Here is a 27,571-nt window from a genome sequence, read left to right as displayed (position 1 = left end):
TGTTAGAGTTTTCGACATACATATTTGTTCTAGCCTCTTCCATAATGCAGCGGCAGTTTTCTCTTTCATCACATCCTGCAAAATTTCGTTGGACAAATGCAGATGTAATTGTGTTAATGCCTTTCGATCCTTACGCTTCTTCTCTTCATCTGTTAATGTCGAAGGCATCTTATCTATCCCTAGCAGGGCATCCTCTAGATCCATCGTGCAAGAAGCGCTTGCATCTTAATTTGCCACAACGCAAATCGGTGTTGCGATCCAACAATGAATTTCATACTTCAAAGACGCCATTACCGTGATCGAGATGAATAACCGGAAGCTCTGATACCAATTTGTGAAAAATAAAATAGAATAAAATAAATAAAATAAAGAACACATAAATTTTACGTGGAAACCCTTTCGGGAAAAAAACCACGGGCAGAGGAGAAGAAAATTCACTATGTCGAAAAATTTTTTTACTCAAATACAAGAGGAATAGACTATGTCTATTTATAGGCTTGCAAAGCCATATTCTAGTAGGATTGAAACACCTTATCCTAATCAATATAAAATAGATGGAGTTTAATAAGGTTTAAAAACCTTATTCTAAAATAAAATAAAAGAAGTCTAGTTCTATATGGATTTTACTTTTATTTTATTTTCCATCGTATTTTATTTAAATAAGAATTTTGGGTCACTTAATTCTAACACTTGATAATCTCAATTACTTACAATCTCAATATTAAATAAGTCTTAAATGCATACCTGTACTCTTTCTTCATGTTCTTACCTTGTCGTTTCTTTGACTTACTCTTTGGATTACTCGGGAACCTTTTCCTTTTTGAACTTACCATTGCCATGTCTTGACATGGTCTTACGTGGTATCCTTGCCTTATAAACTTACCAATGCCATGCCTTGGCATGGTCTTACATGGGACCTTTGCCTTATATTAACTTATCAATGCCATGTCTTGACATGGTCTTACATGATTTCCTTGCCTTATAGAACTTATCAATGCCATGCCTTGGCATGGTCTTACATGATTTCCTTGCCTTATAGAACTTATCAATGCCATGCCTTGACATGGTCTTACATGATATCCTTATCTTACCAAATGCCATGTTCCAAACATGGTCTTACATGGTATCCTTGTCTTAGTGCCAATGCCACATCTTGATGTGGTCTTACATGGAGTCCTTAGTCAATGCCGATGCCATGTCTTGACATGGTCTTACACGGGATCCTTGCCTTACCAATGCCATGTCTTGACATGGTCTTACATGGTATCCTTAACCGTCAATTCCTCCTTAAATATCATGTTATGAACGTGGACTTTTCCGTCAATTCTTCCTTAATTGCCATGGTACAACCATGGACTTTGAGATATCAATGTCTTGTCAAGTCATAGCTGAAACATACTTGCTCAAATTATCAATGTTAGTCGCATAACTCAATAATAACAATACTAATAACATTAATTGCATAATAATAAAATGCTACTCAACTTACATACTTACATTCCCAATCTCATCATATCATCAACTTAACTTATTCTCATCAAAATATGCTAATCAATACTTTCTTGTTATCATACAAAGCCATAATACAAAATATGGTCTTACATATAAATTATACAAGTTCTCTTTCCAATATCGAATTATTATCAAACATTAATCATTATATCTGAAACTCTTACTGATTTTTTATTTTTCTCCCGTTTTAGATCCAAATCTCACTTTTCGGGATCTAAAATATCATATTTCACTTATTTAATTAATTTAATATTCAAAAAACTCCCTAACTCAAACTTTTTCAAAATTACAATTTTGCCCCTAAACCTTTGCAAAATTATGATTTTGCCCCTAGGCTCGGAAATTCAACTACATCCTATTTTCTTATGTTTTATGACATGCTGATCATTTTTCCCTTCTATGGAAACATCAAATTCTCACTCTAACATGTACTTATGAACATTAGGTATTTTTACTAATTATGTCGTTTTACTCGTTTTCACATAAAATCGCTTAGCAATAATTGTTTAACACAATTTCAAGCTTCATATTCTACCATAAAACATCAAAATAAACACATTTCAGCTATGGTTAATTTTCCAAATATGAACCCTAGCATGAATTATTACTAGAATAAGCTTAATCAAGTTACCGGGACTCCAAAAACGTAAAGAACCTTAAAAACGGGGCTTGGAATCACGTACTATAGAGCTTGGAAAGCTTGGAAACCCTAACCATGGCTTCCCCCATGCTATATTCAGCCTCCATGAAGAAGATGGACCAATTTTGGCTTTATTTTCCCTTTTTAATTCTTTTAATTACTAAATGACCAAAATGCCCTTAAAGGCTCTTCTTTCAAATTTGTCCTATTCTTGCCCATTTTTGTCCAAATTTAAATATAATGGTATAATTACTAAATAATAACCTCCAATTTAAGAACCCATTTCAATTAAATCCCCTTTATTATCTAGAACACACATTTTACTAATTTTACAATTTAGTCCTAATTATCAAATTAAGCACTTATACATAAAATTTCTTCACAAAATTTTCACACAATTATTCAATCAATGAATAAACCTTAAATCTTAATTGGAATTTTTTTTTGACCTCGAATCCGTGGTTTCGCAACCACTATTCCGTTTAGGCCCAATTTCGGGATATTACACTGCACCTTAATTTTGAGAAACATAATGCTCAGAATTGAGCACACGGGCAGAGACACGAGCGTGTGTCTCAGCCGTGTGGATGACACGGCCTCAGGCACTGGCATGTGTCCTAGGCGTGTGAAGCCTGCACCTATTTTATGAAAAATCATAAATTTTAAATTGACCACACGGCCTAGCACACGGGCGTGTGACTTGGCCGTGTGTCTTCAATTTGTTATTGGGTGACAAATAGAGAGTTACATGGGTTTGAGACACGGGCGTGTGTGACCACACGGCTTTCCCACATGGGTGTGTCCCAAATCTACACAAGCGTGTGACTACTATTAATGGAAAAATTTTTCTAAGTGTTGTAAAATTTTCTAAAGTTCTTGGTTTAGTCCCGAACTATTTCCAAAGCATGTTTTGGGCCTCGTAGGCTCGTATAAGGGAATTTATGATTAAATATAAAAAGTTTTAATTTGGAAGAAAATTCATGGCTCGAAAATGTATGTTTGCTTGTGTTTAAGTCCGGTAATGCCTCGTACCCTGTTCCGGCGACGAGTATGGGTAAGGGGTGTTACATACATGTTCATAGATGGGATGAGATAGTATTTTTTTGTATTTTTTTCTTTAATTTTGGATTGAATTAAGCTTAGATGAGATTTAATTGAGAAAAAAATTGTGTTTGAACTCAATCAAATATAACTTGAGCAAATAATTTGATTCTTTGAATAGTTTGTTGTTTTAGTTGAAAATTTGTGACACATTTTCTTGGTTAAATTATACTATTAATGTTTGTAAGTTGTGGATTTAATCATTATATTTTAATTTGATCATTTTTGGTTCTTATGAGTTTTTAATTTAAATTTTTAATCCTAATTAAATGTAGATTTATTGTGTTTTGAATCTTAAAATTTTAATCCTTATTAAATGTAGTTGTTAAATTCATTAAGTTAAGTTTTGTTGTTTCTAAAATATGACATGTTAAACATATCATTACATGTATACCATGATAGTTTGCTATTTTCACATATTGTTAAAAAAACCAGTTAATGAATTTAACTATAGTCATTTGTTTTAAGACTGAAATTTTGAAATTTAAAAGTATAGAAACTAAGAATGATCCAATTAGATAATATAGACTAAATTTACAATTTTAAGCATAGTACGATACTAGTATATAGCAAAATTTAAACAAACAGATTGAATATTTGTGAATTTCCAACTTGACCAATTTAAAAAGTATAGAAGTTAACATTAACCAAATCAAAATTTAGGGATTAAATCTATAATGACACAACCTATAAGGACTAAAAACAAATTTTAAGTAATCTTCTTTTGTCAAAATTGGCATCCTTGATCCTTGGAATCACAATACAAACTACCCCACATTTTTTAAGGTGAACTTGGTGTTAAATATAAGCATGCCTAAGCCTATTTGTGCAGATCAAGATGATCTTGATCGAGGCAAGTCATAATGGGGGCAAGTAAGAGTGGTGACCTCATACGATCAAGATGTATAAGAGAGAAATACAGTGTAAATTAGGCGACGGTAGAGACATAAGCTGAGGCAAATTTTCAGAGAGGTAGAATCTACCCAACAGAGAGAGTATTTGGGAATAAATCAAGGCATTGAGATCGTTCTGAGATGAGTCAAACCAATGTCATCTCATGGACACGACAAGGGCGTCGCGAGAATGGGTGGGGAAGAATGTCAGGGGAAGCTGATCAAAGCCTATGATCATTACATACAGAGCATCCCATAGAGGCCAACTTATTAAATGGGGCTCATTTGACCTACATGAATTGACTCAATTCGTGGAACCCATGGAAAAGCTCATCTACTAAAAGCCTTAGTGGCCTAGAGAAACACTCTAGTAAAACTATAGTTACCAGGGTAATTAATCTAAATCCTAAAGGATAATGATGTATAGAGTTTAAACCCTTAAGACTCACATCTTGTAAATAGGCACAAATCTCGACCGTCAATGTAACTCAATCTATAACTTTAGTTTTGGGGGAGCTCAACTATAAATAGAGGCATTCCCCTTCATTTGAGTTCACTTAGTGGTATCCTTCATAGTAATTGAATACTATTGAAAGCATTTACTCAAACACTTTGTGTGAGCTATTTTTTTGTGGCTTTTTGTTCGTTCATAACTTCTTTTTTCTTTAGAATTTGCTTCCGCTCTGCTTCGGTGCCTTAGAGAACTTTTACAATAATTCTCATTTTTCAAGAGTAGGCTGAATTAGACAGGATTTGAACCCAAGAAATCCCCTAAAACTGCACGGTTTGCCAGACTAAAGATCTAACCGCGTGACATAAGAATGCCGTTATTGAGAACTTATCAGAAATCATGGATGCTAATATCGCCCAAGGTTACAACCCCAAAGAAGCTTATCAAGTAGTTCGCCTTGCATTGCAATGCGTAAGTGAATCTAAAAATCAACCGCCAATATCTGAGATATTATCAGCATTCAAAAAGCTTTGTTCTCCCTCATCTTCCTTTACGAGCCATACTGAATAGACTTGAAACATGAAACGTATGTTTTTATAAAGAAAAAAATAAAAAAATCATCTTTTTTCTCTCTCAAATGAAGCCTCTTGGAAGTAACAACAGATGTTGTGTATATACCTAATATTGCAATCAATGCTAATGCTAAAGCATGACATTCTAGCTTTGATATGGTGTTGGTTTCCTATTCCTTTTTTTTTTTTAAATACACTCTTTGAAAAAGATTTGTTGAAACCTAGGTGACCAAAAGAGTCACTAGTTTGTGTTGGGATATTATTCGTGATTATTTGTTATTGTATTATGGCATGTGCTTAGGCATTGTTGTTTAATGCAAGGCGACAAAGGGGCCTTAGATCCTTTCGTGTGTGAGATACATTTGATCTAGTCCACATCTAGTTGCCTAGGTTCATTTTCTTCTAAGGCAATAGCTTAAACAATAACTTGCCTTGAAGTTTTCTTTAAGTTTTGAGCCGATTTTCATATGAAATAATACGCATTCGAGGGTGGATGGCTGGTTGAACTAGGAAGAGCTATAGGTGTGGGATTAAATAGTTACATCCATTATCGACATTATTGTTTAGTGTTGTTTTGGTTTAATTATCATTAATATAGTATATGTAGAATATTGATCAAGATCTAGTTGTTTTGAATTAACTTTAGTAAAAAAGATTAAAACTACGAGTCTTGTGCACTTGATTTCAAGTAAGTTCAGATAATGAATATCTAAAGAAGATATACATCTGCTTTGATTTCATATGAAATAGGTAAATAAAATATTTGAATATGAAAAAAAAATAAGATATTCATGAACATTCAAATTTATACGGTTAATTTTCACTTTAGAAAACTTAATGATGATTAAATATTAAATATGTTAGTTAAGTCTTCATGGTAGTTGATTAGTCCAAACATTTTTACAGTGCTCTATAATGTAGGAATCTTAATTGGTTTCCATTTTTTTTGTTTGAAAGGCACAATCATAGCTTAGTTGTTGACTAATTATCATCATTTTTGTAACACTCCTGGCCTAGTCCGGTTGCCGGACTCACGCGATAAGATGTTACAACAATTTACAGATCAAATACACACAATTCACAATTCCTTAAAATTCAATTAAACATTGAATAACTACTTATGTTCATATAAATCACGCATAACAAACCAAATCATGTTTAAATTGAGCTTAACAAACCAAATCATGTTCACATAAAGCATTTTGGAACTTTTACAAAAAGAAGGGAAATTGTGCAAATAAAGGTCACATAGCCGTTTCCCAGGCCGTGTGACAAGCTATAACCTTGTGAAACTGGAGTCACACGGCCATATATTCAAACATTGTAACTCACTGTAGTCGTATGGGTTAAAGATGCAATTCTTCAATAATAGTCACATGACCGTGTAACAAACTGAGGTCGTATGAAACTAAATGAACATACCAATAACTAGTCACACAGGCGTGTGGCCAACCCGTGTAACAATCAGAGACCATGTGCAACTTGTACATGCTATATTTCAATGGAATACGGTCGTGTAGCCAGATCGTGTGACACAAAATGTGTCATTAAGAACCTAATTCATACCTAACCATGTTCCAAACATAACTTATGTTCAAATGCATTTTAATTCCTATTCCAAACCTACTTAAACTCTATATAAACATACCAATTTGGCTCATTTTAGCTCAACCATACAAAATACCAATATGCCTCAAATGGCACCTCAAAACAACCAACTAGACATAATTCAACTTAACCATTCAAGCATATCAATATGACTCACAATTCATTCCCACAATTTATACACCAAACTTGCTAAAAGATACAAATTCAATTCAAATGTCCTACCATTCCATCACCCAATTTATGTAGCCAAAACCTATTCATGGCATATCACTCAAACACTATTTAACTATTGAACATACATACCTTAATCACTTATCAAAAACACCATATATTATACATTCCAATTCACATTTATCATTCAACTACTTTATTACCAATATTAACATGACAAATTGACATTCATTAAACTCATCTCATTATCAACCAAATACTACATATACATATATCATACCAAAACTACCAAAACATCATCTACAACTATAGCATTGTATAATCATAAGGCTCTCTTAGGTACATGTCATTTACAAACAACCACATTACTCGTTTTTTTAGTCCGGGATCCCTGTTGGATGTTGACGTTGATAAGCGAACAAAATTAGAACCTAATCTGCCCACGGAAAATAAAATCGTACACTAAGAATGCACTTAGTGGTGTTTCCATAATCCGAAAAATATAATTTATAAAACATAAACCATTAAAATGCATAATTCATAGTTCATAAGGATTATATACAATTCAAATTTTACATTATGTTATTTTATCGTTTTTATTTACTACTATAGCATTTTAATCCCAATTATACCAGAATTGATATGTAACAGCCCGTTTTTGGTTAAATCGGAACAGTGATTTCGGGACCATAAATCTGAAGTCAAAATATTTATTTATTATTATTTTAATTTCTACAACATGATAATATGTTTGTGTGAAAATTTCGTTAAAAAATTTTATTGTTTGATTAGTCAATTTGATAAAAAGGACTAAATTACGTAAAGTGTAAAAGTTTTGTTCTATTAGCTAAAGGTGTCTACTAGATATATAACCTTATAGTTAAAGCCCTTAAGTTGCAATTAGACCATTGGTTTTCTAAATGGACATTTATGGACTTATAATAAGTGATTTAAGTGATTAATACTAAAGGTTAAAATAGTAAATCATAAAATAACTTAGTAAAATAGTAGAAAATGTTGTATCATCTTCTCCACTAAGTATCCACCACCAAAAATAAAGGTTTGAAAAGCCATTAGAGAGCTTGAAGCATTCAGCACTTTCAATTGCTAGCATGTAAGTGATTTTGACTTAGTTTTTAGTGATTTTTATGTTTTTGAGATCGTTGTAACTAGCTCTAGCTAGCCCAGGACTAATTTGCAAAAATGTTAAAGATTTTGAATGTTTACATTGATGAATACATGATTATTTTGATTTTTTATGATAGATTTTGAATGTTTGATGATAGTTATACAAGTTTTGTTAAGTGATTTTTAGTGAAAATGCAAATTAGGGGTTAAATTGTGAAATGTGGAAACTTTGTGGTTAAAATGTGAAATAAATGAAAAATATGGGCTGCTAGGGGCATAATAGTAATTCAGCTAGGCTTGGTTTGTGATGAAATTGAATGAATTTTGTTTTACGAGCCTAGGGACTAAATTGTAAAAGTGGTGAAACATTAGGGGCAAATGTGTAGATGTGCTTAAATGTGTGTTTTGGATTAAATTGAATAGAGATATTATTTAAATAAATTAATTTTGAATATATTTAGATCAAGAAAAGCGAAATTTGAATCTAAATCGGGGAAAAAATAAAGTTATCGACTAATCGACCTATTTTGTCGTTTTCACATCCGAGGTAAGTTTGTATATTATAAGTTTTGATATAAATGTATTTCATATGTTTTGATATTTCATAAATTGTGAATATGAGACTATGGATATGATCGATAGTGATTCGACGATGATTCGACATTCGAAATCTCAGTTGAACCTTAGGAATAGTTTAGGATACTAGTGACATGTCATTAGAGGATACATGGATTTGGCTTCGGGCCGTGATATTTGCACTTCGGGTGCGAGTTATACCGATTTTCTTCAGCCTATGAATATCGGTTGATTTGGCTTTGGGCCATGATATCAGTATTTCAGATATAAGCTACCTTGATTTGGCTTCTAGCCATGGTATAGGTACTTAGTGTGCGAGACTCTTGAGTATCCAACTTCTGTTCCGAATGGTTCAATGGGTAAACGAAAGATGTGATTGAGTACGAGAATGATATGAGATGGTATAGGTACATATGTGACATGTATAAGCTTTTCTATGAATAAACTTGTGAAGAATGTGATTAATATCATAATTGTGTATATGAAAGGTTTGTTAGCTAATATATGCTAAATGTTGATAGATTCAAATTGTTGAATCATAATTTTGAGATTGAATTGAGTTTATTTTATACAAGCTTACTAAGCTTTATAGCTTACTTTGTTTATTTTTCCTGTGTTTTATAGTGTTATCAAGCTAGCTCGGATTCGGGGATAGTCGGAGATCGATTTGAGTATATGGCATGTATAGGGACTTTAGTCATGTTGGTTATGCTTGGTAATGATTTTGGCCATTTGAATTGGCTTGTAAATATGCTATGTTTTGGTTTGTATAAATAGCCATGAGTGATGGTTTGGATTTATTTTGGTATGGTTGAATCATGTATTGATATATGTGTTTATGCTTTGTGATATGAGTTATATGATGGTTGTGTGATGCTTGATGGCTATAGGTATTATGAGTATCAAATGGTTGAGCTAAAGATAATGGTATGCTTATGAATTAGGCTTAATATTGCATATTTGAGTTTAGCCATTTTTTTTTTTATGATTTAAGTAAGTAAAGTTTGGTACAATTGGTAAGGTATGTTTTAGTGATTTGTGTTTATGTAAAATGGAAGTATGGAATGTGCAGGCCTCACATATGAGCGTGTGAGTTGAAATTAAAATCAAGTTAGTATGCTCCACACGGCCTCACATACGAGCGTGTGAGTTGGCCGTGTGACATAAGTCAGTATACCCTACAAGTTTGGCATGGCCTAACACACGGTCTCGCACAGGGGCGTGTATGGCTATTTTTAGGGCACACGGGTGTGTGTGTTGGCTGTATAACCCAAGTCAAAGAGTTACATGGGGTCGGACATGGGTTGGGACGCGGCCATCTGCTCCCATTTCGAAAGTCCACATGGTCTATGACACAGGCGTGTCTGTTGGCCGCGTGAAACACACGGCTGGTCCACACGGGCATGTGTCCCCTGTTTTTGAGAAAATTTATTAAGTGTTCAAAAAGTTTCCAAAGTTATCGATTTAGTCTCGAACCACTCCCAATGTATGTTTAGGGTCTCGTAGGCTTGTATTAGGGACAAATTGATTGAGATTGAATGATGAATGCATGAATTGTGAAAATGTATGCTAAATGAATGTTTAATTGTTTTATAAGTCTATTAATGCTTCGTAACCCTATTCCGGCGTTGAATACGGGTGATGTGTGTTACATGATATCTTTATGATATATATAATCACATCTTTATTTCAAATTTCGAGCTTTCGAATCACTGAGCATTATTGATCATCATGCCAATTCATTTCACTATTCATTTTATCATTTTACGTTTTTAACTCCCTATTAACTTGACTCGAACTCAGACGAATACATGAATCTAACCAACACACCAATTTAGCACATAGTGCCTCATCAGATAAATCTGAAGTAATAAGTTGCAGCCTACACTCATCGGTATAACCAAAGTGATTTGGGACCCAGTGCCTCATCGACACATAGTCGAAGTAACCCAGAACTCTTTCTATCCTATGACATGCCAATTATACCCGACCCTGCCTGAACAGTTAATAGGGTAACCATTTCACAATTACATTGATGAGTCAATATCTCAATTCAATAACATTTGTTCATTAGTCAATCATTAATACACACACACACACATCATCATAATTCATCTCGAATCACATTTAATTGTGCATTTACGTTATTATACAAACATGTCAAATTTATTTAATCTAGTCCTTACTATAAACAACTATTCAATTTCAATCGAATCAACTCAATTCGTTAATTTTAACTCACCTTATGATCTTACAAAATAATACACTTCATAATTTCAGCAACTAAAATGATTTCGGGTTATAGAAACACAAACTGTAAACTCGAAGCTATTCATCAACAACTTTGTCTTTTCCTTTTTTTTTTTGAGGAATCTAGGTTGATGTTAGCTACAGATTAACATAAACACATCCATTCATCAATATACAAAAAAATATACAGTCAATTGAAAATTTTCAGCAACTTTTATAATTATTCAATTTAGTCCCTAAAACTGGGAGTAACATAACTTTCAATTTAGAACTCATATTTCTAATACGTTTTTACTATAGTCCATTTAGTACCTTTAATTTCTTAATTCTTCCATAAATTTTGAAATTTGTGCATTTTAGTCCCTATAGTGTAAAACTATAAATTAACTTCACAATTTAGTCCTTTTTCACTCCTAAGCTTAATCTATCAAATTAGTACCTAAAAATTCCAAGATTCATCAAAGCCAACTCCCTAAATCTTTAACAGTTCCAAAAAAAAAAATACACAGTCAGCTACCTTAAGCTCCCGAGATTCCAAAAATATAAAAATTACGTAAAAAAAGAGAGACTAAATTAACTAACCAATTGAAGCTTTGAAATTTTGGACCTTAAGGTCGATTCTTCTTCCTCCTCAAACTGGTGGTTTTAGTTTGAATGGATGAAAAGATGAATATTTTGTTTCCATCCACCAACTTTTGTTTTATTAATACTATTATTTTTACATTTCATACTTATTTATTAAATTACCCTTTTACCTTTTTTAAATTTCATATCATTAGTCTTCATTGACTATCATTATCTTGCTCATGTTCTATTTGCCAAATAAATCCTTGTCTTTTGTTTCTAGTCATAAATTCCATAACAATTGAAATTTCACTACTATTATAATTTAGTCCTTGTACCTTATTTAATTACTAATTCGACAACATTACCTATCTAAAATCTAATTCACTTCTAAAATAACCCCATAAATATTTAATAAGAATATTTCCAAACTCGGTTTATTGAAACGGAGTCCCAAAATCAAATTTTTTGACACCACTAATTTTCAGTCCATTACAATTTTTGTTCATGCTTTAACAGAGGGTAATTAAAGCAGAACTGAATGACAATATTAATGATTAAATTGAAAGTTTTTATAATCCAGTGACCAAAATAAAAATATGCTTATAATTGAGTATCTTAAATTAAATCAAGTAAGTTTTAAGTTTTTCACAGATAGCAATTTTTTTAAAAGTAGGAATAGAACATTATCCTACCAAATAAAAAATATCAAAATAACTTTTATGTTTTTATTAGGAACTAAAAATATTAATTCTTTATGGGATAATTAAGATTGAAAACAAATCTTTGCTAACATGAGAGAGTAAAAACAAGCATTAACCCATGATTTTTGTCTTTAGAGGAATATTTGTCTTTGATTTCAACCTTCTATATTTAATACAATTGTTTCTTGAAAATCACTCCTAATTTCACTTTAATGCTAACCCCCGTGAGCAGATCACCAAATCTTTCTTTCAAAGGAGTTGGTGAATTTTCAATAATTTGAATATCCAAACACGTCATGAAATCCAATCATATGAAGCATTTAGAGGTAAAACTGTAATTGAATTGCTTGTATTAGAAGTTGAATTTTACTTTATATTTTTTATTAAAAAATAGATAAATTAGTTCCTATATATTATATTAAAAAATAAATTAGTCTTTTCTATTAAAATTTATTTATTTATACTGTTAAAAATTGATGTGCTTGATAAAATAATAGGCAGTGATACGTGGCGTGCCATGTATACACCATGTTGACATATAGGAACCAATTTTTAATAGTAAATATAGATAAATTTTTACCAAAAGTCTATTTTGCTCTCTAATCTAAAGTATAAGGATTAGTTTAATTTTTTTTAGTAAATGAGACAAAATATAATCTAACTCTTATTATAAAATCTTCCATAATACTTTTACTAACATTTATTCGATAAAACTTTCAACTATGCAATTATATATAAAATCATAGATGATCCAAGCAAGTAAATGTTTATAAAACTTTCTTTTAAATTTCTTTTTTCAGATCCAGTGATAATCTCCCCTTAAAGAGTTCCCCATCAACTTCAAACATCAACAAATGGTTAAAATTAAGAAAAAGGGGATGAAAATTGAATAAGGAAATAAGAGAAAGTTTTCCATGTATAATAAATGATTGATTGCAATGTGTTAGCAGATTCAAATTTCATAAGTACTGATATGATGTTGTCATGAAAACACCACATACATGGTCATAGATGGGATGAGATAGTTTTTATTTTATTTTATTCTATTTTATTTAATTTTGGAAGTTTATATGAGATTTAATTGAGAATATTTTTTCAAACTCAATCGAATATAAATCAAGCAAATAATTTGATGATTTGAATAGTCTGTATTTTAGCCGAAATTTTGCTATATATAATTTTTAAATTCTACTATTAATTTTTATAAGTTGAGGAGATAAACATTATATTTTAATTTGATATTTTTAATTATTATGATTTTTAATTTAAAATTTTTAATCTTGATTAAATGTAGTTATTAAATTCATTAAGTTTTGAATTTTAAAATTTTAATTATTATTAAATATAGTTAAATTAATTAAGTTTTGTTGTTTCTAAAATACGAATGTTTCAAACATATCATTATGTGTATACCATGCTAGTTTGTTATTTTCACATATTGTTAAAAAAACACTCAATAGATTTAATTATTGTTATTTGATTTAATATTAAAATTTTAAAATTTAAAAAGTATAATAACTAAAAGCGATCCAATTTGAAAACATAGACTAAATTTACAATTTTACTCATAGTACGGGATTATTATATAGTAAAATTTAAACAAACAGATTGAATATTTGTAAACATCCAACAACCAATTATCAAAATATAAAGATTAAATTTATAACATAGGAAAAGTATATGGATTAAAAACAAAATCTTTCGCCAAAATTGGCGTCCTTGCATCCTTGGAATCACAATACAAACTACCCCACAATCACATTAATGTTATATTAAGTTGAGATTCCCGGGGTGAGAGGCCCTACAAGTTTTATTTATTTATTATTAGGTATGCAATAACTTAATTTTCATTTCGAGAAATAATACTTCCAGCACATGATGTTATACATGTTTAATAGTAGGTATATTAAAGTAGTTAATCCAATATGGGTGAACATATTGCTTTTAATTTTAAGTTCCTTAATGGAACATATAATACTTGCAAATATACGTCAATTACATGTTAATACAAGTAATTAATATTCATAATTAGATTAATATTAGAATTGCATTGGAGATGAATTTTTGAAGAAAAAAGCTTTCAAAATGTTTTTGTTGACTATAAAACAAAGTTGATTAAAGAAAATTTGGCACATTGCATTTGGCATGCATTTCAGGCATGTCATAATTGTCGGCAGAGGAGACATTGAGCCCTTTCACTGCATTTGCCCCTGTCGGCAAGATTTCAAGTCCCTGCACCGCTATTCATAACAATCCCTAGATCATGAAAGTATCACTAAATAGTCTTGTCCATTGTTCTTCTTATGTTGTTAATCTTAAATTATTTGTTGAAGATGATTGTTTAGGAAATGAAGCTATGATTGATAAAAGTTAAAATGAGGAAATTTTGAGAGACTCGTTTTGAACCTCATTTCGTAAAAATTATGGGTAGTCTATTTAATTAGTTAAACTGAGTTTGATTTGTTTAGTTAATTTGAATTAAATTATTCGATTTAATATTTGTAATCATTAATTTTGATTGAAATAGAAATGATAACAAGTTAGATATTTATAATTCATGTAAAATTTGGCTTAAAATATACAATTCACCTTAAAATTTAAATTAGTTTACTATTCACATAAAATTCGAGCAATAGTATCCAAATCCTAATTTATTAAATTATTTGTGAGATTTCTAAATTAATACATTTTAAAAAATTTAAAATAAATTTTTAAATCTAAGCAATTAGGATCATGGATACTTAAATCTAAATTTGTTATTCACAAAGTAAAGTAAATTCAAATGATTTGAATAGTTAGTCATAACATTAAAAAGAAATAACAGATGCTTGCTAAACACTTATATAGAGGTAAAATTAAAGTTGTTATAAATATTTGTGAATTATTTTCGCCAAAATAAATATTTGTGAATTTATGTCTTTTATATTTGTCAAATAGCTAATTATATTCAACCTTAACTTTTTCCTTTTTCTTTTTTTGCATTGGGATACCTACATATTATAAACATTTTGTTCTCTAACATAAATCCAAATTCAAGTGGTCTTGATTAATTACTTTACCCCTACAAACTTTTATTTTCCAGACATGTTTAATAAACATGAAAACAATCAAATAAATACGTTACAACACTTTTAAGCAAGATGAATACATCACACATGATCAAGTTTTTGACACATATACACACGCAAAAAGACAATAAAAATAAAATAACAAGATACAATAATCATGCCCACCATCACAAAGTTATTTCTGGTGTGGTTTATACAACGCAAATCTGCAAGCAAATTCATTATAATAGTATACCAATAGCAATAAGGAACCTTTTTATGTAATGTAGGACAAAGGGTTAGGTCAAATTAGCATTTTTCTTGTTTGCATTAACTTAAATCAGACCCCTCCATCATTATTAAACAACTAACTTTCCCTGTATAAGGATGCTCATCATCTATGTCAACTTATCATGATTGCAATTTCAGATTATCTGTAAAGAAAAGAAAGAATTTACCATATGAAGAAAAATAGTGCTCCAAAAAACATTAGAGAAAAGCTATACACATTTTCACACTCTATTACAGGCTGGAGAAAATCAGGTGGTTTAGCCCATCTATCTCCACTCTTCATATGCCTCAACATCTTAGAAAAAAAGAAAAAGAAAAAGGGGGGATAAAATGGGGGCCTAAACTATAAATGAGTATATTAATAGATGATACCGTTTCTTGTGATCTCTCTGGAGGACGCAAGACGGTAGATTGTGTGAGGTAAATTTAAAACGAACTGCATAAGAACTCCGGTAAGCAATTTGCTATAGACTACTTCGTAATAGAGCATATATATATATATATAAGTTGATCATCATATTTGTTGTCACAATTGACTGAAATTTGAGTGACTTCCAAGTCCCAGTCATGCAGCAAGCCTACAAGGACTCAGTTAGAATGCAACTCAGAAGCCTTGTTAAAAGAGAAAATCGAACCTTAACCATAAATGTCGAGAAAGAAAAAGAATATGTCAAATGCCTTACTACTGATAAAAAAACATAGACGGGCTATGATGCCTGATGCATGAAAAATGTAAGCTCATGAGAATACAAGGTTGATTACTGGGTAGCTAAATAAATTAGAGAAGGTGCTCCTGTAACTGAAACTGAAAGCATGAATTTGAAGGAACATATCAAATAGTTGTTGTACTGAAAAAAGAGGTAGAATCTATTGACATTTTATCAGGTCTAAATGAAAATGGGACTAAAAGACAAAAGGTAAAATGCAATGTCCAATACCTGCAGCTTCTGGTGGTCACTGAATTTCTGCCAATGGATTCGTAATAAATCCACCACCTCCTTGAAGTCGTAACCTATGGTTCTCAAATGTTTCATTGCAATTTCTATAAGCTCTATAATGTGTGGCAGCAGCGGATGGGGTGCAACTGGATGTAGAAAACGTAGAGGTACCATTTGTGTTCATCCCTGTTTTCCTCCAGAACTTGGATCTCAGAAAACCTGCAGCAGGTAGTAGGCAACAAGTGGTCCGGCTGGAAGTAGACATCCTTCCAGTTGATACAGCCAAGTCATACGAGATCTCATCCAAAGCCAATTCTAGACCATGCACACGTGTCTCCAGTGAATTCATCCCATTCTGTGAGCTACATATGAATCTCTAGACAAAAGAAGGAAGAAATAAGAAAACAGGAGATATAAAGCCTTGTTGTGATAATTAGTACAATTGAAGTAGCAGTAGAAATTGATGGAGCATTTATACCTCCTTAAGGCTTCAATCATAAATAAAATGATTATGGTTATTCATTCCCTATTTGTAAGAATACATACAACAGAGGCTTGACCAGTAGTCGGAATAAAATTATTAGTCACACGAAGTAATTCTACCGGCCAGTGCAATCAATTACATATATTTGCAAGCTTTTAATCACTCAATGACATGGAACCAATGGTTGGAGCTAGAAGTCTAGAGAATGGTGGATTTCAGCATAACCGATGAAGCAAGTACCCAGGAACTTACTAGATTGGTCAAAATCCAGAAATTTAATTCATTTGCCCTGTGAGTTAACAGTTACTTCAATAACGCAATGCCTAAGCACCATATGTTACTGAGAAAAGCGTCTTCAGAAATACATCACTAGAACACTCAAATTTCAAGACAATAATTTGAGAAAATTTATTTTTCAAGCATTGGAAACAAACCTGTAGAAGATCTAGTAGGCTAGATTGCTGCTTTTCTATCTGAACCAGTTGGGTGCGGATCAAAGATAAATCCTCGCAGTCCTTGTGGTTTGAGCTGAGATTTTCAGAGGCAGTACTAACCATAACAGTGGATTCTGGGATTTCCTCTTGACAAGGAGCAACACGAGAGCCAGACTTTGAACCACTGATTTTGTGCGTCTTGTCATCGGAATTCTTATTACTGAAAAGGGACCGCCTTATTTCAGACTTTGCAGATCTCGCATTCTCATTATTCCTCCTCTCCTTAAAACCATTCTCACGAGCCCTTGGCAGAGTAGCAGCAAGAGGAGAAGCAATATCAACCCTCCGGTCTAGGGGCTTCTTGCCATTCGTTTCTTGAGTGGTTGGCTTTAAAGGACTTCTCTTCCTCCCTGGGGTTGCAAAGGAACTATCAGGTGAAGTTGACCTTTTTGTTGAAGTAGGCTTCTTAACAGCGATATCCGAATTAGATGAAATTTTGGCACCAGGCGGACCGCATCCATCACTTGCATTCTCTGTTATTAAAACAGAACCAAATCCAGTTAGTAAAAATAAGTGTGTACATATCAGATTCATGCCGCCAGAAGTGTTAAAAGTATTACACAATACGGATCATATCAATCTCGGCAAAGACTTAAAAAATAAGCAATGACCAAATAACCAGCTCACAACAAAGATGCATTGATCCTATGCGACATTTCTAATTCGGATAAAAGAAAATCTACCGGATAAACTAGTACAGATTAGCCAAGAAATCTAACTTCCATCAAGCAGAAGCAGATCACCATATACCTCTCGAAGAAGCCTGTGATCGAGGCGGTGGAGACGCCTCTTCTGAAACATCCGGAACCTGCTTCCACGCCTCCAACATCTGACTCATAACCTCCCTGGCGGCCTTTACCTATAAGATCCACATCCAAATATGGCAAAAAAGAAAAGAAGCAATTAAAAATAATAATATAAACCAAAATACAAATGATCTCACCAGAATTTGAATAAAAATTAAGTTAAAAACCTTATCAAATCTTCTAGCCTCGAAGACTTTCATGCAACCAGCTTTGAGCTCAGCCAATGAATCTCTCTCAACCACCGCTAACCTCCCAAGCGCCTCTGCCGCTCCCTTTCTCGCTGCCCAATCATGACTACTCAAGAACCCAATCAAGCACCCCACCAATGCTTTCATCATCTCATCACCCAAATTTGACGCCCCACCCGATCCGATCACACTCCCGATAACCACCAAAACTGCCGCCTTAGCCTTATAACCTTCAACTTTCACGAGTTTCTCCAGCTTCGTTAACATCTTCCCCAGCCTAACTGGATCTGGATCCGGTGATCCATCGATCGCCGCCGCCAAACACAATGCCGCCCCGATCTGCGCGTTCGGTTCTTGCTCTGTGAAAAGCGCATCGCTCAAAGGCTTCAAAAACGAAGATGAGAAGTTGCACTTGGTGAGGTTAACGGAGAGAGCTGAGACGGCGTCGACGCAGGCGGAACGGACAACGGAATTGGGGTCCCGCAGGCGACGGAGGAGGCTAGAGAGGATTTTAGGGAGGAAATGAGGGAGAGAATTCGGATAAGTAACAGCCAAAACAGAAATGAGCTTCACGCATTGCTTTCGCACTCCGCTTTTATCGGAGGAATCGACCGCAAGAATACAGGAAATGAAAGTCGGAAGTGATGTGGCATCAAGGTTTCTAGCAATGGAGTCGAGCTCAGCAGCTGCGAGAGAGAAGGTGTCTCGATCGCCGAGCTTGTTTAGGAGGGTGTTAACTTTTAGTTTAAAAGGTTGCGCCATTACTCTTTTACTAATTTTATGGCAACGGCGGAGCAGCCGACGGTATCATTGGGCGGCTCCCCAGTGGTGGGAAATCTCCAAGATCCATTCAGGCCTTTATAATTTAAGGTGAAGAAGGAGAGTCGTTAAAAGAAAGTAATAAAAGGGTCAAATTCTGACAAAAAGTCCTTGTACTATGTATTTTTGGTATATTTAGTCCTATACTATAATTTGTTCGAAATGTTATTTTAAATCCTATGACCAAAATTTTCCATTAATTGTATCAAATAATTTCACATGATCATTTATATACATTGACATTTCTTAATATAACTGGACCAACTTTTTGCACTTTATGAAAAAGAGATTATTTAACTATAAAATAAAATCAAAGTGTGTATGCCATACGTTAAAAAATAAATAAAGACACAAAAACATTTGATTTTATAATTGAGATTAGAAATAAGAGGAACTGAATCTTCTAGAAATACATAGTAGAGGGACCGTTGACAAAAATTTACCTAATAAAAGAAGCAGGTGAAACGGTGGCGTTTTAAGCAGGTCATGGCAGCTGTCTGGTAGCTTTTATTATTATTATAATTATTATTTTTATATGAGTTAATTTCACCAGACATCCCCAAATGACTGTCCTCATTTTAAATTGGTCCCAAAACTTCAAAACATTCTAATTATAGCTCAAGTTATCGATGTTGTGTCAATCAAGTCCTTTTATTAAATTTATTAATTTAAAAGTTAAATGATACGTCAAATATTACGTAACTAAATTTAAAATGAAAACTTTTAAAAGAAAAACAGCTAAAAATAAAGTAAAATTGAACAAAAAGTTAATGATAAAACTTCTTTAAAAGCTTTGAAAACCTCAAAACTATACATTTTTTTAAAACATCTATTTTTATAATATTAGTTTTTTCCTAAAATTTTCATTTTAAATTATGCCATTTAAAATTTAATGTGTCATTTAACAGTTAAATTAACAATTTTAATAATATAAGGATCAAATTACTATACCCTCAATAGCTTGGGAATATAATTAAAATAACTTAGAGTTTAGGGACTAATTTAGAATGAGGGTCATAGTTTAGGGATGTTTGTGTAATTAACTCTTATTATGTTTGTACTCTACTCAAGGTGGGAATAGGGTTGTCAACAATGATAAGGGAATAAGCAGATCTGGCAAATGGCAATTCTTGCTTAGGATTTAATTTATTTTTTCAAACAGAGTACTGTCGCTATTAATTAATTAATTAATTATTTTAACTTATTGTCATTTAAGGCTTGCAGTTGGAATCAGCATGAGGAGATAACTTTATAAATCTGCAAATATCCAATAATATTTCATTAAAATATCACATACTTAGGGTAAGGAACTATAGTTGTTAATTTTCTTCAAAAGTTTTTGGAGGTTGAAAATTCGTTTTCATCAGTAAATTTTCTCAAAGGTACTATGGACCGACAGATGTCTGACCCTCAAAATCATTACTTTTCTCACTAGGTAATCATGTATATGTATTTTTGAGTAAATTGCATTCAATGTTATTAAATTATTATGTTTTAATCATTTAATTTTAAAATGTTATAAAATGGTTATTGAATTATTTGAAAATTTTCATTTAAGTTATGAAAATGTTAAAATCACTACTGCATGACCTTTGTTTGCATTGTTTTCACCAATTCAAAATTTCTTTTTTCATTCTCTTCTACAGTTCATTTTTTTCTATGAAATAACTTAAAATATTCCAACTTTATGAATCAAAATTCAAATAAATATTTCTCTGATCATCAACACTGATTGTCAGATCAATTTGGATCTAAGGTATGTTCTTTTACTCGTCAATGGGTATTGATCCACCATATTGATTATAGAATCATCGTTTGGAGCTTGCTAGCAGAATTTTTTTAGAAAAGAAAAATTAACAACCTGGTGACTTAAATAAAAACTTTTGCATAGTTTAGTGACCTATGAAAACTTTTAAATAGTTTAATGACATTTTGTAACTTTTTGAAGTTGAGCGATCAAAACGTAAATTTACTAATAGTTTAATGACCTTGGATGTAGTTTATCCTTTTGTTTTTCTTTCCAGCCATAAAAATTAAGCCGATTAGATATTGACGCAGTTGACAAATGTAGAGTTCTTACGTCTTGAGTATCTAGGTTCAAGACTCATCATGTGCAATTAAATGCGTGGGCCTTCGAGTCCCATCATAAACTGTTGTTATGTGTGAATTTTAGTTCAATTTGTAGTTCTTAGTCTAGATTATTTCAATTTATAGTTTATTTATGTGGTAACAATTTGGTTCTTTGTTCCAATTCTTCTTCCGTTTATGTTGTAATAGCTTAATTTTGCACCTAATAATTACTCCAACATGTATTTAAATTATATTGTACTCCTAAACTTTTAAAAATAAAAATTGAGGTTTGGCTTTGGCTTTGGAGCAAAAATTTAGGTGTTTTTATTAGTGCTGGTGTCACTACAAATAAGTGATCAATTTTAGGAAGAAGACAGATAATAATAATAATAATAATAATAATAATAATAATAACAACGATGATGATGATGATGTTCTATAATTATTTTTCATACTCATATTAACTCTTAAATTTATCAAATTGATTTTAATATGGGTAAATTATCCATATTGTCACTTAAATTTAAGGATGTTTCTATTTTGTACATAACTTTTTTTTAAATTTTGTGACTATCAGTAAATCAAATTTAAGTTATAATCACTCCATTATTTGGTCAACAAACAAAAGATTGACGTAATTTTTATTGATAAATAACAAATTATACTTTCTATCAATTTAATATTAATATTAAAAATTCAAATAAAAATTCATGATTTTGCATCCACAACCAATAATATAGCACCACATGTACTAAAAAAAAACTCTTTAACTGATCTGTAATAACATGTCGTAAATAAAAGGGATAATGGAAAAAAGTACTTTAACAAATATATCAATGTGAACCACTATTGTAGTGACACATGGTATAATGGGTCACACCAAAAACTTTTAACAAACATTGGGGCTTGTTAAAAGTTTTCCATTTTAATTTGTCAAGATAAAAATCAATTAAAAATTAATAACCCAAAATACTTTTTAACAAAAAAAATTAAAAATAAAAAAAACGCTAATCATTCCGTTTATTTTATAAAATAATATTAAAAAACAAAAAAATTTATAAAATTTAGATTAATTACAAAAATAGGTTATTTTCTATTGTGTTTTCGGGTGCTGCGAATGTGTCAGGTAGCACCACCCTAAATTTCCCCAAAACATCTGACATTGATTTTGTTGAATTTTTTTTTAATTGGTGTCACTTGACAAATTAGCTGCACTAGTATGAATTTTTAAAAAATACATATATTTATGAGTTTATATAGCACGAAAATATGCGGTACAAAAAATATCTTTTTTGCTACCTGACACATTGGCGGCATAAATGTATTTAAAAAAAATGGCAAAAAAGAAAAAAGTTGAAAAGTGAAAAAAAAAGTTGTTGTTCAGGTTACGGAGCCCGTGACCGATTGGTCACATCGAGCGCAAGCGTTAAGCCAGTGTTGCCTAACAATTAGGCGGCACCATCCTAACGCTTGCCGCCAACGTGACCAATCAGTCACTACTCCTTACCCTAAACGCTAACCTTTTTTTTCTTTTTTGTTTTTTAATTTTCTTATATAATATTGGTCCTCATACACAAATAACATGGGAAGTAAGTAAAGAAGAGTGAAAAAAATTGTTTTAGGCTATTTTATGTTGGTGTTGTGGGAGAAAAAAATGTTTGTGTTGGAGTTCTAGAGAGAATTTATGATAGTTTTAAGGTATGTTTTATTGTTTGTAATAATAATTTGTATATTATATTTTTATATTTTAATTTATTGTTGATGTTTAGATTTAATATTTAAGATTATATTTTTGTTTGTAAAAAAATTGTTTGTTTTTGGAGTTTTTAGGGATAAATCATAATAGTTTTAAGGTATGTTTTTTTTAGTTTGTAATATTTTTTTATATTATATATTTATATGTTATTTTTAATATTTAGATTTAATGTTTAATATTATATTTTTGTTTGTAAAATTTTGTTTGTATTATTTGTGTTGGAGTTGTTGGTTATTATTATTATTTGTTTGTAATATATATTTTACTACATTAGTTATGTTTATATATATATATATTTTTTTTCATAAAGACACTTTAATTTTAGTTGCAAACATTTGAGTTAAAGTAATTTATTTTAATATTTTTGTTTGCTTAGTTGGTGATTAATATTATTATTTAGCTATTTTATTTAAATAAAACAAAAAGAAATTATATATGAAAATGGGCTGTGATATGTTTATTCAATTTTGTTTGTGCAGATATCAAAATGCATTTATTGATTGGAGCAATCAATCACACTGTCTTGATGATTAATGTGTTGGTAAAAAATTTGCACCTTGTTATCCACAGGTATTTTATAAATTTGCGCGTCATTATTTTTTAATTGGCATATTTAACTAATATGATAATTTGTTATAAATAGGGTGAGTACCACGTTTTAAGAGCGTGTGTCCATGGTTCGAGCTACCATATGAACAAACGTATTTTCCCTTATATGGATGGAATGATGACATTGATTAGGATGTTTGAGCTTAAGGTCAACTTTTCGCTTTGGTTGAGAGGTGACATCTGAAAACCCACATATTTTATTTGTCTGTGGGGAGTGTGACTGTTGTCAAACATGCGAACTTCTGGACTAGAAATACTGCAGCAAAATAAATAAATAATTAAACAGAGGTGTCCACAAGTATACAGGTCAAATTGTAGTATAGAAGAATGTTACAATGAAACACTCTGGAAAGTTTTTCGAGGATCGTACTCAGGGGAGGTTGAATTAAACCAAAATTAATTATCTATACTAATAAATCTAAATAGTGCCAATTTAAAATTATATTACAAAAAATCAAATAAACATAAATTAATCTAAGTATCCTAAAAATTAATTAAACTAAAAATCAACCAATTTAACAATCGAAAATAATCCAATAAAACAAGCAGGAGATTAACTAAACTAAATAATGAAAAACTAATATATTGAAGCCTTGGATCGAAATAGAATCCAAGTTAAAACAGTAACAAAAGTATAAAAAGGACTAATTGAAAAGAAGATAAAACTAAACTAAAAACCTAAAAAAAAAAAAACTAAAACGACTCACTTGACCAAGCCTCCTCAAATGAGACTTAACATTGCTATTTATAAAGTTTATGCTAAGACCTAATTAGGGTTGCTAAGTAGCCAAAAATTCTAATTAAGATACAATGTGAGGACTAAAATACCCCTAATTAATTTTTCCTGTTCGTCACTAAATGTCGTGAAACCACAGGACTAGTATCGCGTCTTGCCTTCAAAATCTGGGTATTTTGGCTTCGAAGTTCAGTGTTACAACACCATTTCCCGGTGTCGCGATGCTGTAGTTGTCCCTCGTCTTCTAAACCCAAAAACAGTGTCCTACACACTAGATGAGCCGTTAAATCATCCCTAGGCCTATAGTGGCCCATTAGGTCATAACATAACTCAAAATTGTGTAAAAACACTTATGTTGCATAAATTAAATACAAAGAAATAAAAACTAAAAATGAGATAAATACACAGAAAACCGTTATAAAACAAGCTTGTTAAGTGCCGAAAAGACCTTAATTTGCCACAACGAATTGTGGCAGACCAAACTCCCTAACATTTAAGTCATTACTTGTCCTCGAGCAACAAGTTAAAAAGAAACAAAATAAAACACACACACACAAAAGAAAATAAATGAAAATAGTGCTCGAGCATGTCATATACAAGAACTAGACTAGAACTATGTATATAGGACAATACAAATGAATACATAACTTTAACACGATATACAATTGATTCTCGACCTTCAATATCACACACATTAGTTTACAAAATTACAAAAAAAACAAATTCAAGAGTGTCAAGTACATTGATCCATCGGAATAGGTACACAAAATATACATTTATGCTCGAAGAACAAACAAGTAATTAGAAATGTCAAAATTTAATCAAATTTCATTCATAAATCATATCACTTAGGTTACATAGGTCATTCAGCTTGTAACATACTGCTACTTAGGTTGGATCAGAATCAATATATCTATAACACCCTATACCCGGCCTGGTCGCCAAGCCAAAATAGCAAGATGCCATACCATCGTATCATGTCATACTTATAGTAAATTGTCACATTATTAAGAACTCATCTTCTTTATCAATGATCTTATAAATTTTTAGTCAAACATATATCAATCATCATTAAAACATTTGAAACATACTTTAAATAAACTTATAATAATTAAACATGCATAGGGACTATTTAGAAAAATCTCAAAACTGACCACGTAGGTATTGATACTGAAGGTGAGGTATCGATAATTCTCTCAAGTGGTATCGATACCGCTTGGAAAATTGGTACCAAAACTGCTTACTATTTCTCGTCTAAAAACCTAAACCTCGAAAATTATCGGCACCTCTGCCAAAGTATTGATATTTCTACCCCAAGTATCAATATTCGTGATAGGGTATCGATACCAAATTATGATTCTGACTTTATGCACATTTCAAATCACAGAGGTATTATTTTTACAACACCAATATTGATACCTCCGCTTCAAACTAGAAAAATACAACATAAATAAGCATAAAAATCATTCCAACTTGTACTATTCACCATGTTATCATATCGTCATCAAATAAACATCAAAATGACCGTAATAGTAGTCTCAAACATCAAAAATAAGTTCAAATGATAATTGACATAATACGATTCAATTCTCAAAATTTGAAGAGCAATTAAGCCATGGATGTAACGCCCCCCAGCCCGAAACCGTCGCCGGAGTCGAGATTGAGGAGTTACCGAACATAATTTATCAAATTAAGAACTTCAAATCTTTTGTTTCTACATTCACAGCTTTCTAGCTACTCGCGTCACAGTTACAAGAAAAATCATATCTCGAGTTACGAAACTCGAAATCAAGATCCGTAAATTTTCCCTAAATCTATACTCATATATCTATTTACTAATTTTTTTCTAGAATTTTTGGTTGGGCCAATTAGTACAGTTTATTAGTTAAAGTCTCCCCTGTTTCAGGGTTCGACTGCTCTGACATATGCGTATTAAGAATAAGATATCTCTCTATACAGAATTTCAATGACTACAAGGTTTGTTTCTATTAAAACTAGACTCAATAAGGAATCTTTACATATAAATAATTACTCTAATTATTTTTTTACAATTTATTATGAATTTTTAAAGTAGGAACAGAGGATCCAGAAATCACTCTGGCCCTGTTTCACAAGGTTTCAAATATATCATAAAGTATAATTTATATGCCTCTTCTTTTTTATCCATATGAAAATAGACTCATTAAGCTTAAATTTCATAACTTGCTCATCATTTAATTCCATTTATACTATTTTTAGTGATTTTTCAAATTCATGTCATTGCTGCAGCAATATTCATTTTAAGGCAAATTTCATCTTTTCATGAGTTGTTATGAACTAGATAACCTATTAAACTTCCATGATATCAAACATGATCTAAATTTAACCATCACCATGACCTATCAATATCAAACATTTTCTCAACCAATCATGGCCATATCATAAAATTATTTACACAAAATAAATATATCGCTATACATGCCATACTTAAGTTTTACAAGCCATTTACCCGGATGAAAGTCCTTTGGATAGTGTGATCGAACCTTGACCCGTCCGGTTCCGAGCTGGCTTGTTCAAAACTACAGTAAATAAAGAGGAGGAGTAAGCATAAATGCTTAGTAAGTTCATATGTAAATAACAAGTAACATAACAATACAAATATACCAAACAACTTTAGCATGGTATCACCAAAACATATATCATATTTCTAAACATCATTCATCATCTTACTACCTTATCGTTGTTGTATCTATTATCAACCCGAGGGTTAAGAACATACCTGTCCAAAGTGTCCATTTCACAACACTTACCAAAGCGTCGCTTGCATCTTAAGTGTTCTTTCATTTCACTAGAAATTTCACCGTTGAACACATCGAATACAACTCGGATACGGATAATTTGCACATAAGTGCCTCATATGTAATCAAGAAATCATGTAACCCGCCCCTAAGTGAACTCAGACTCAACTCAATGAGCTCGGGCGTTCGCATCCATAAGTGAACTCGGACTCAACTCAACCAGTTCGGATGCCTAGTTACATTTCACGAACTCGGACTCAACTCAACGAGTTCGGACATTCGCATCCATAAGTGAACTCGGACTCAACTCAACGAGTTCGGATGCTCAACCATCCTAGTGACATGTCACTTGTATCCTAATCTATTCCTAAGGTTCAAGCAGGCGT

The 27,571-nt window shown here is 31.7% G+C and overlaps 1 protein-coding gene across 4 annotated transcripts; it reads right to left on the bottom strand.

Moving 5' to 3' along the window:
• Nucleotides 1–15,176: 15,176 nt before the first annotated feature.
• LOC108483479 (TORTIFOLIA1-like protein 3) lies at nt 15,177–19,361 on the bottom strand. Of its 4 annotated transcripts, XR_008282915.1 has the most exons (6): nt 18,398–19,360; nt 18,175–18,283; nt 17,365–17,897; nt 16,447–16,822; nt 15,881–16,086; nt 15,177–15,651 (listed from the first exon to the last, which is right to left on the bottom strand). XR_008282915.1 is itself a non-coding variant. In XM_017786911.2 (5 exons), the coding sequence occupies exons 1-4, from the start codon at nt 19,178–19,180 to the stop codon at nt 16,463–16,465; spliced, it is 1,785 nt and encodes a 594-aa protein (XP_017642400.1). In that variant the 5' UTR covers nt 19,181–19,361; the 3' UTR covers nt 15,213–16,313; nt 16,447–16,462. The 4 variants fall into 4 exon arrangements, 3 of the variants coding, with proteins under 3 accessions (XP_017642400.1, XP_017642399.1, XP_052883884.1); XM_017786911.2 differs by having other exon boundaries at nt 15,213–16,313; nt 18,398–19,361; XM_017786910.2 differs by having other exon boundaries at nt 15,213–16,086.
• Between the last annotated feature and the right edge of the window lie 8,210 nt (nt 19,362–27,571).

The sequence above is a fragment of the Gossypium arboreum genome, chromosome 1, assembly GCF_025698485.1.
Source record: "Gossypium arboreum isolate Shixiya-1 chromosome 1, ASM2569848v2, whole genome shotgun sequence".
NCBI classification, from domain to species: Eukaryota; Viridiplantae; Streptophyta; class Magnoliopsida; order Malvales; family Malvaceae; genus Gossypium; species Gossypium arboreum.
Note: the sequence above shows the minus strand (reverse complement) of the source record. Positions and strands in the feature narration are given on the sequence as shown.

Coding starts and splice junctions, on each gene's coding strand:
- LOC108483479 (XM_053027924.1), bottom strand. CDS start 19,180: ATGGCGCAACCTTTTAAACTAAAAGTTAACACCCTCCTAAACAAGCTC. Junction 18,284..18,397: donor AGGCTAGAAGATTTGATAAG/GTTTTTAACTTA, acceptor TGGATCTTATAG/GTAAAGGCCGCCAGGGAGGT. Junction 16,823..17,364: donor GCCTACTAGATCTTCTACAG/GTTTGTTTCCAA, acceptor TCTTTTGTCTAG/AGATTCATATGTAGCTCACA.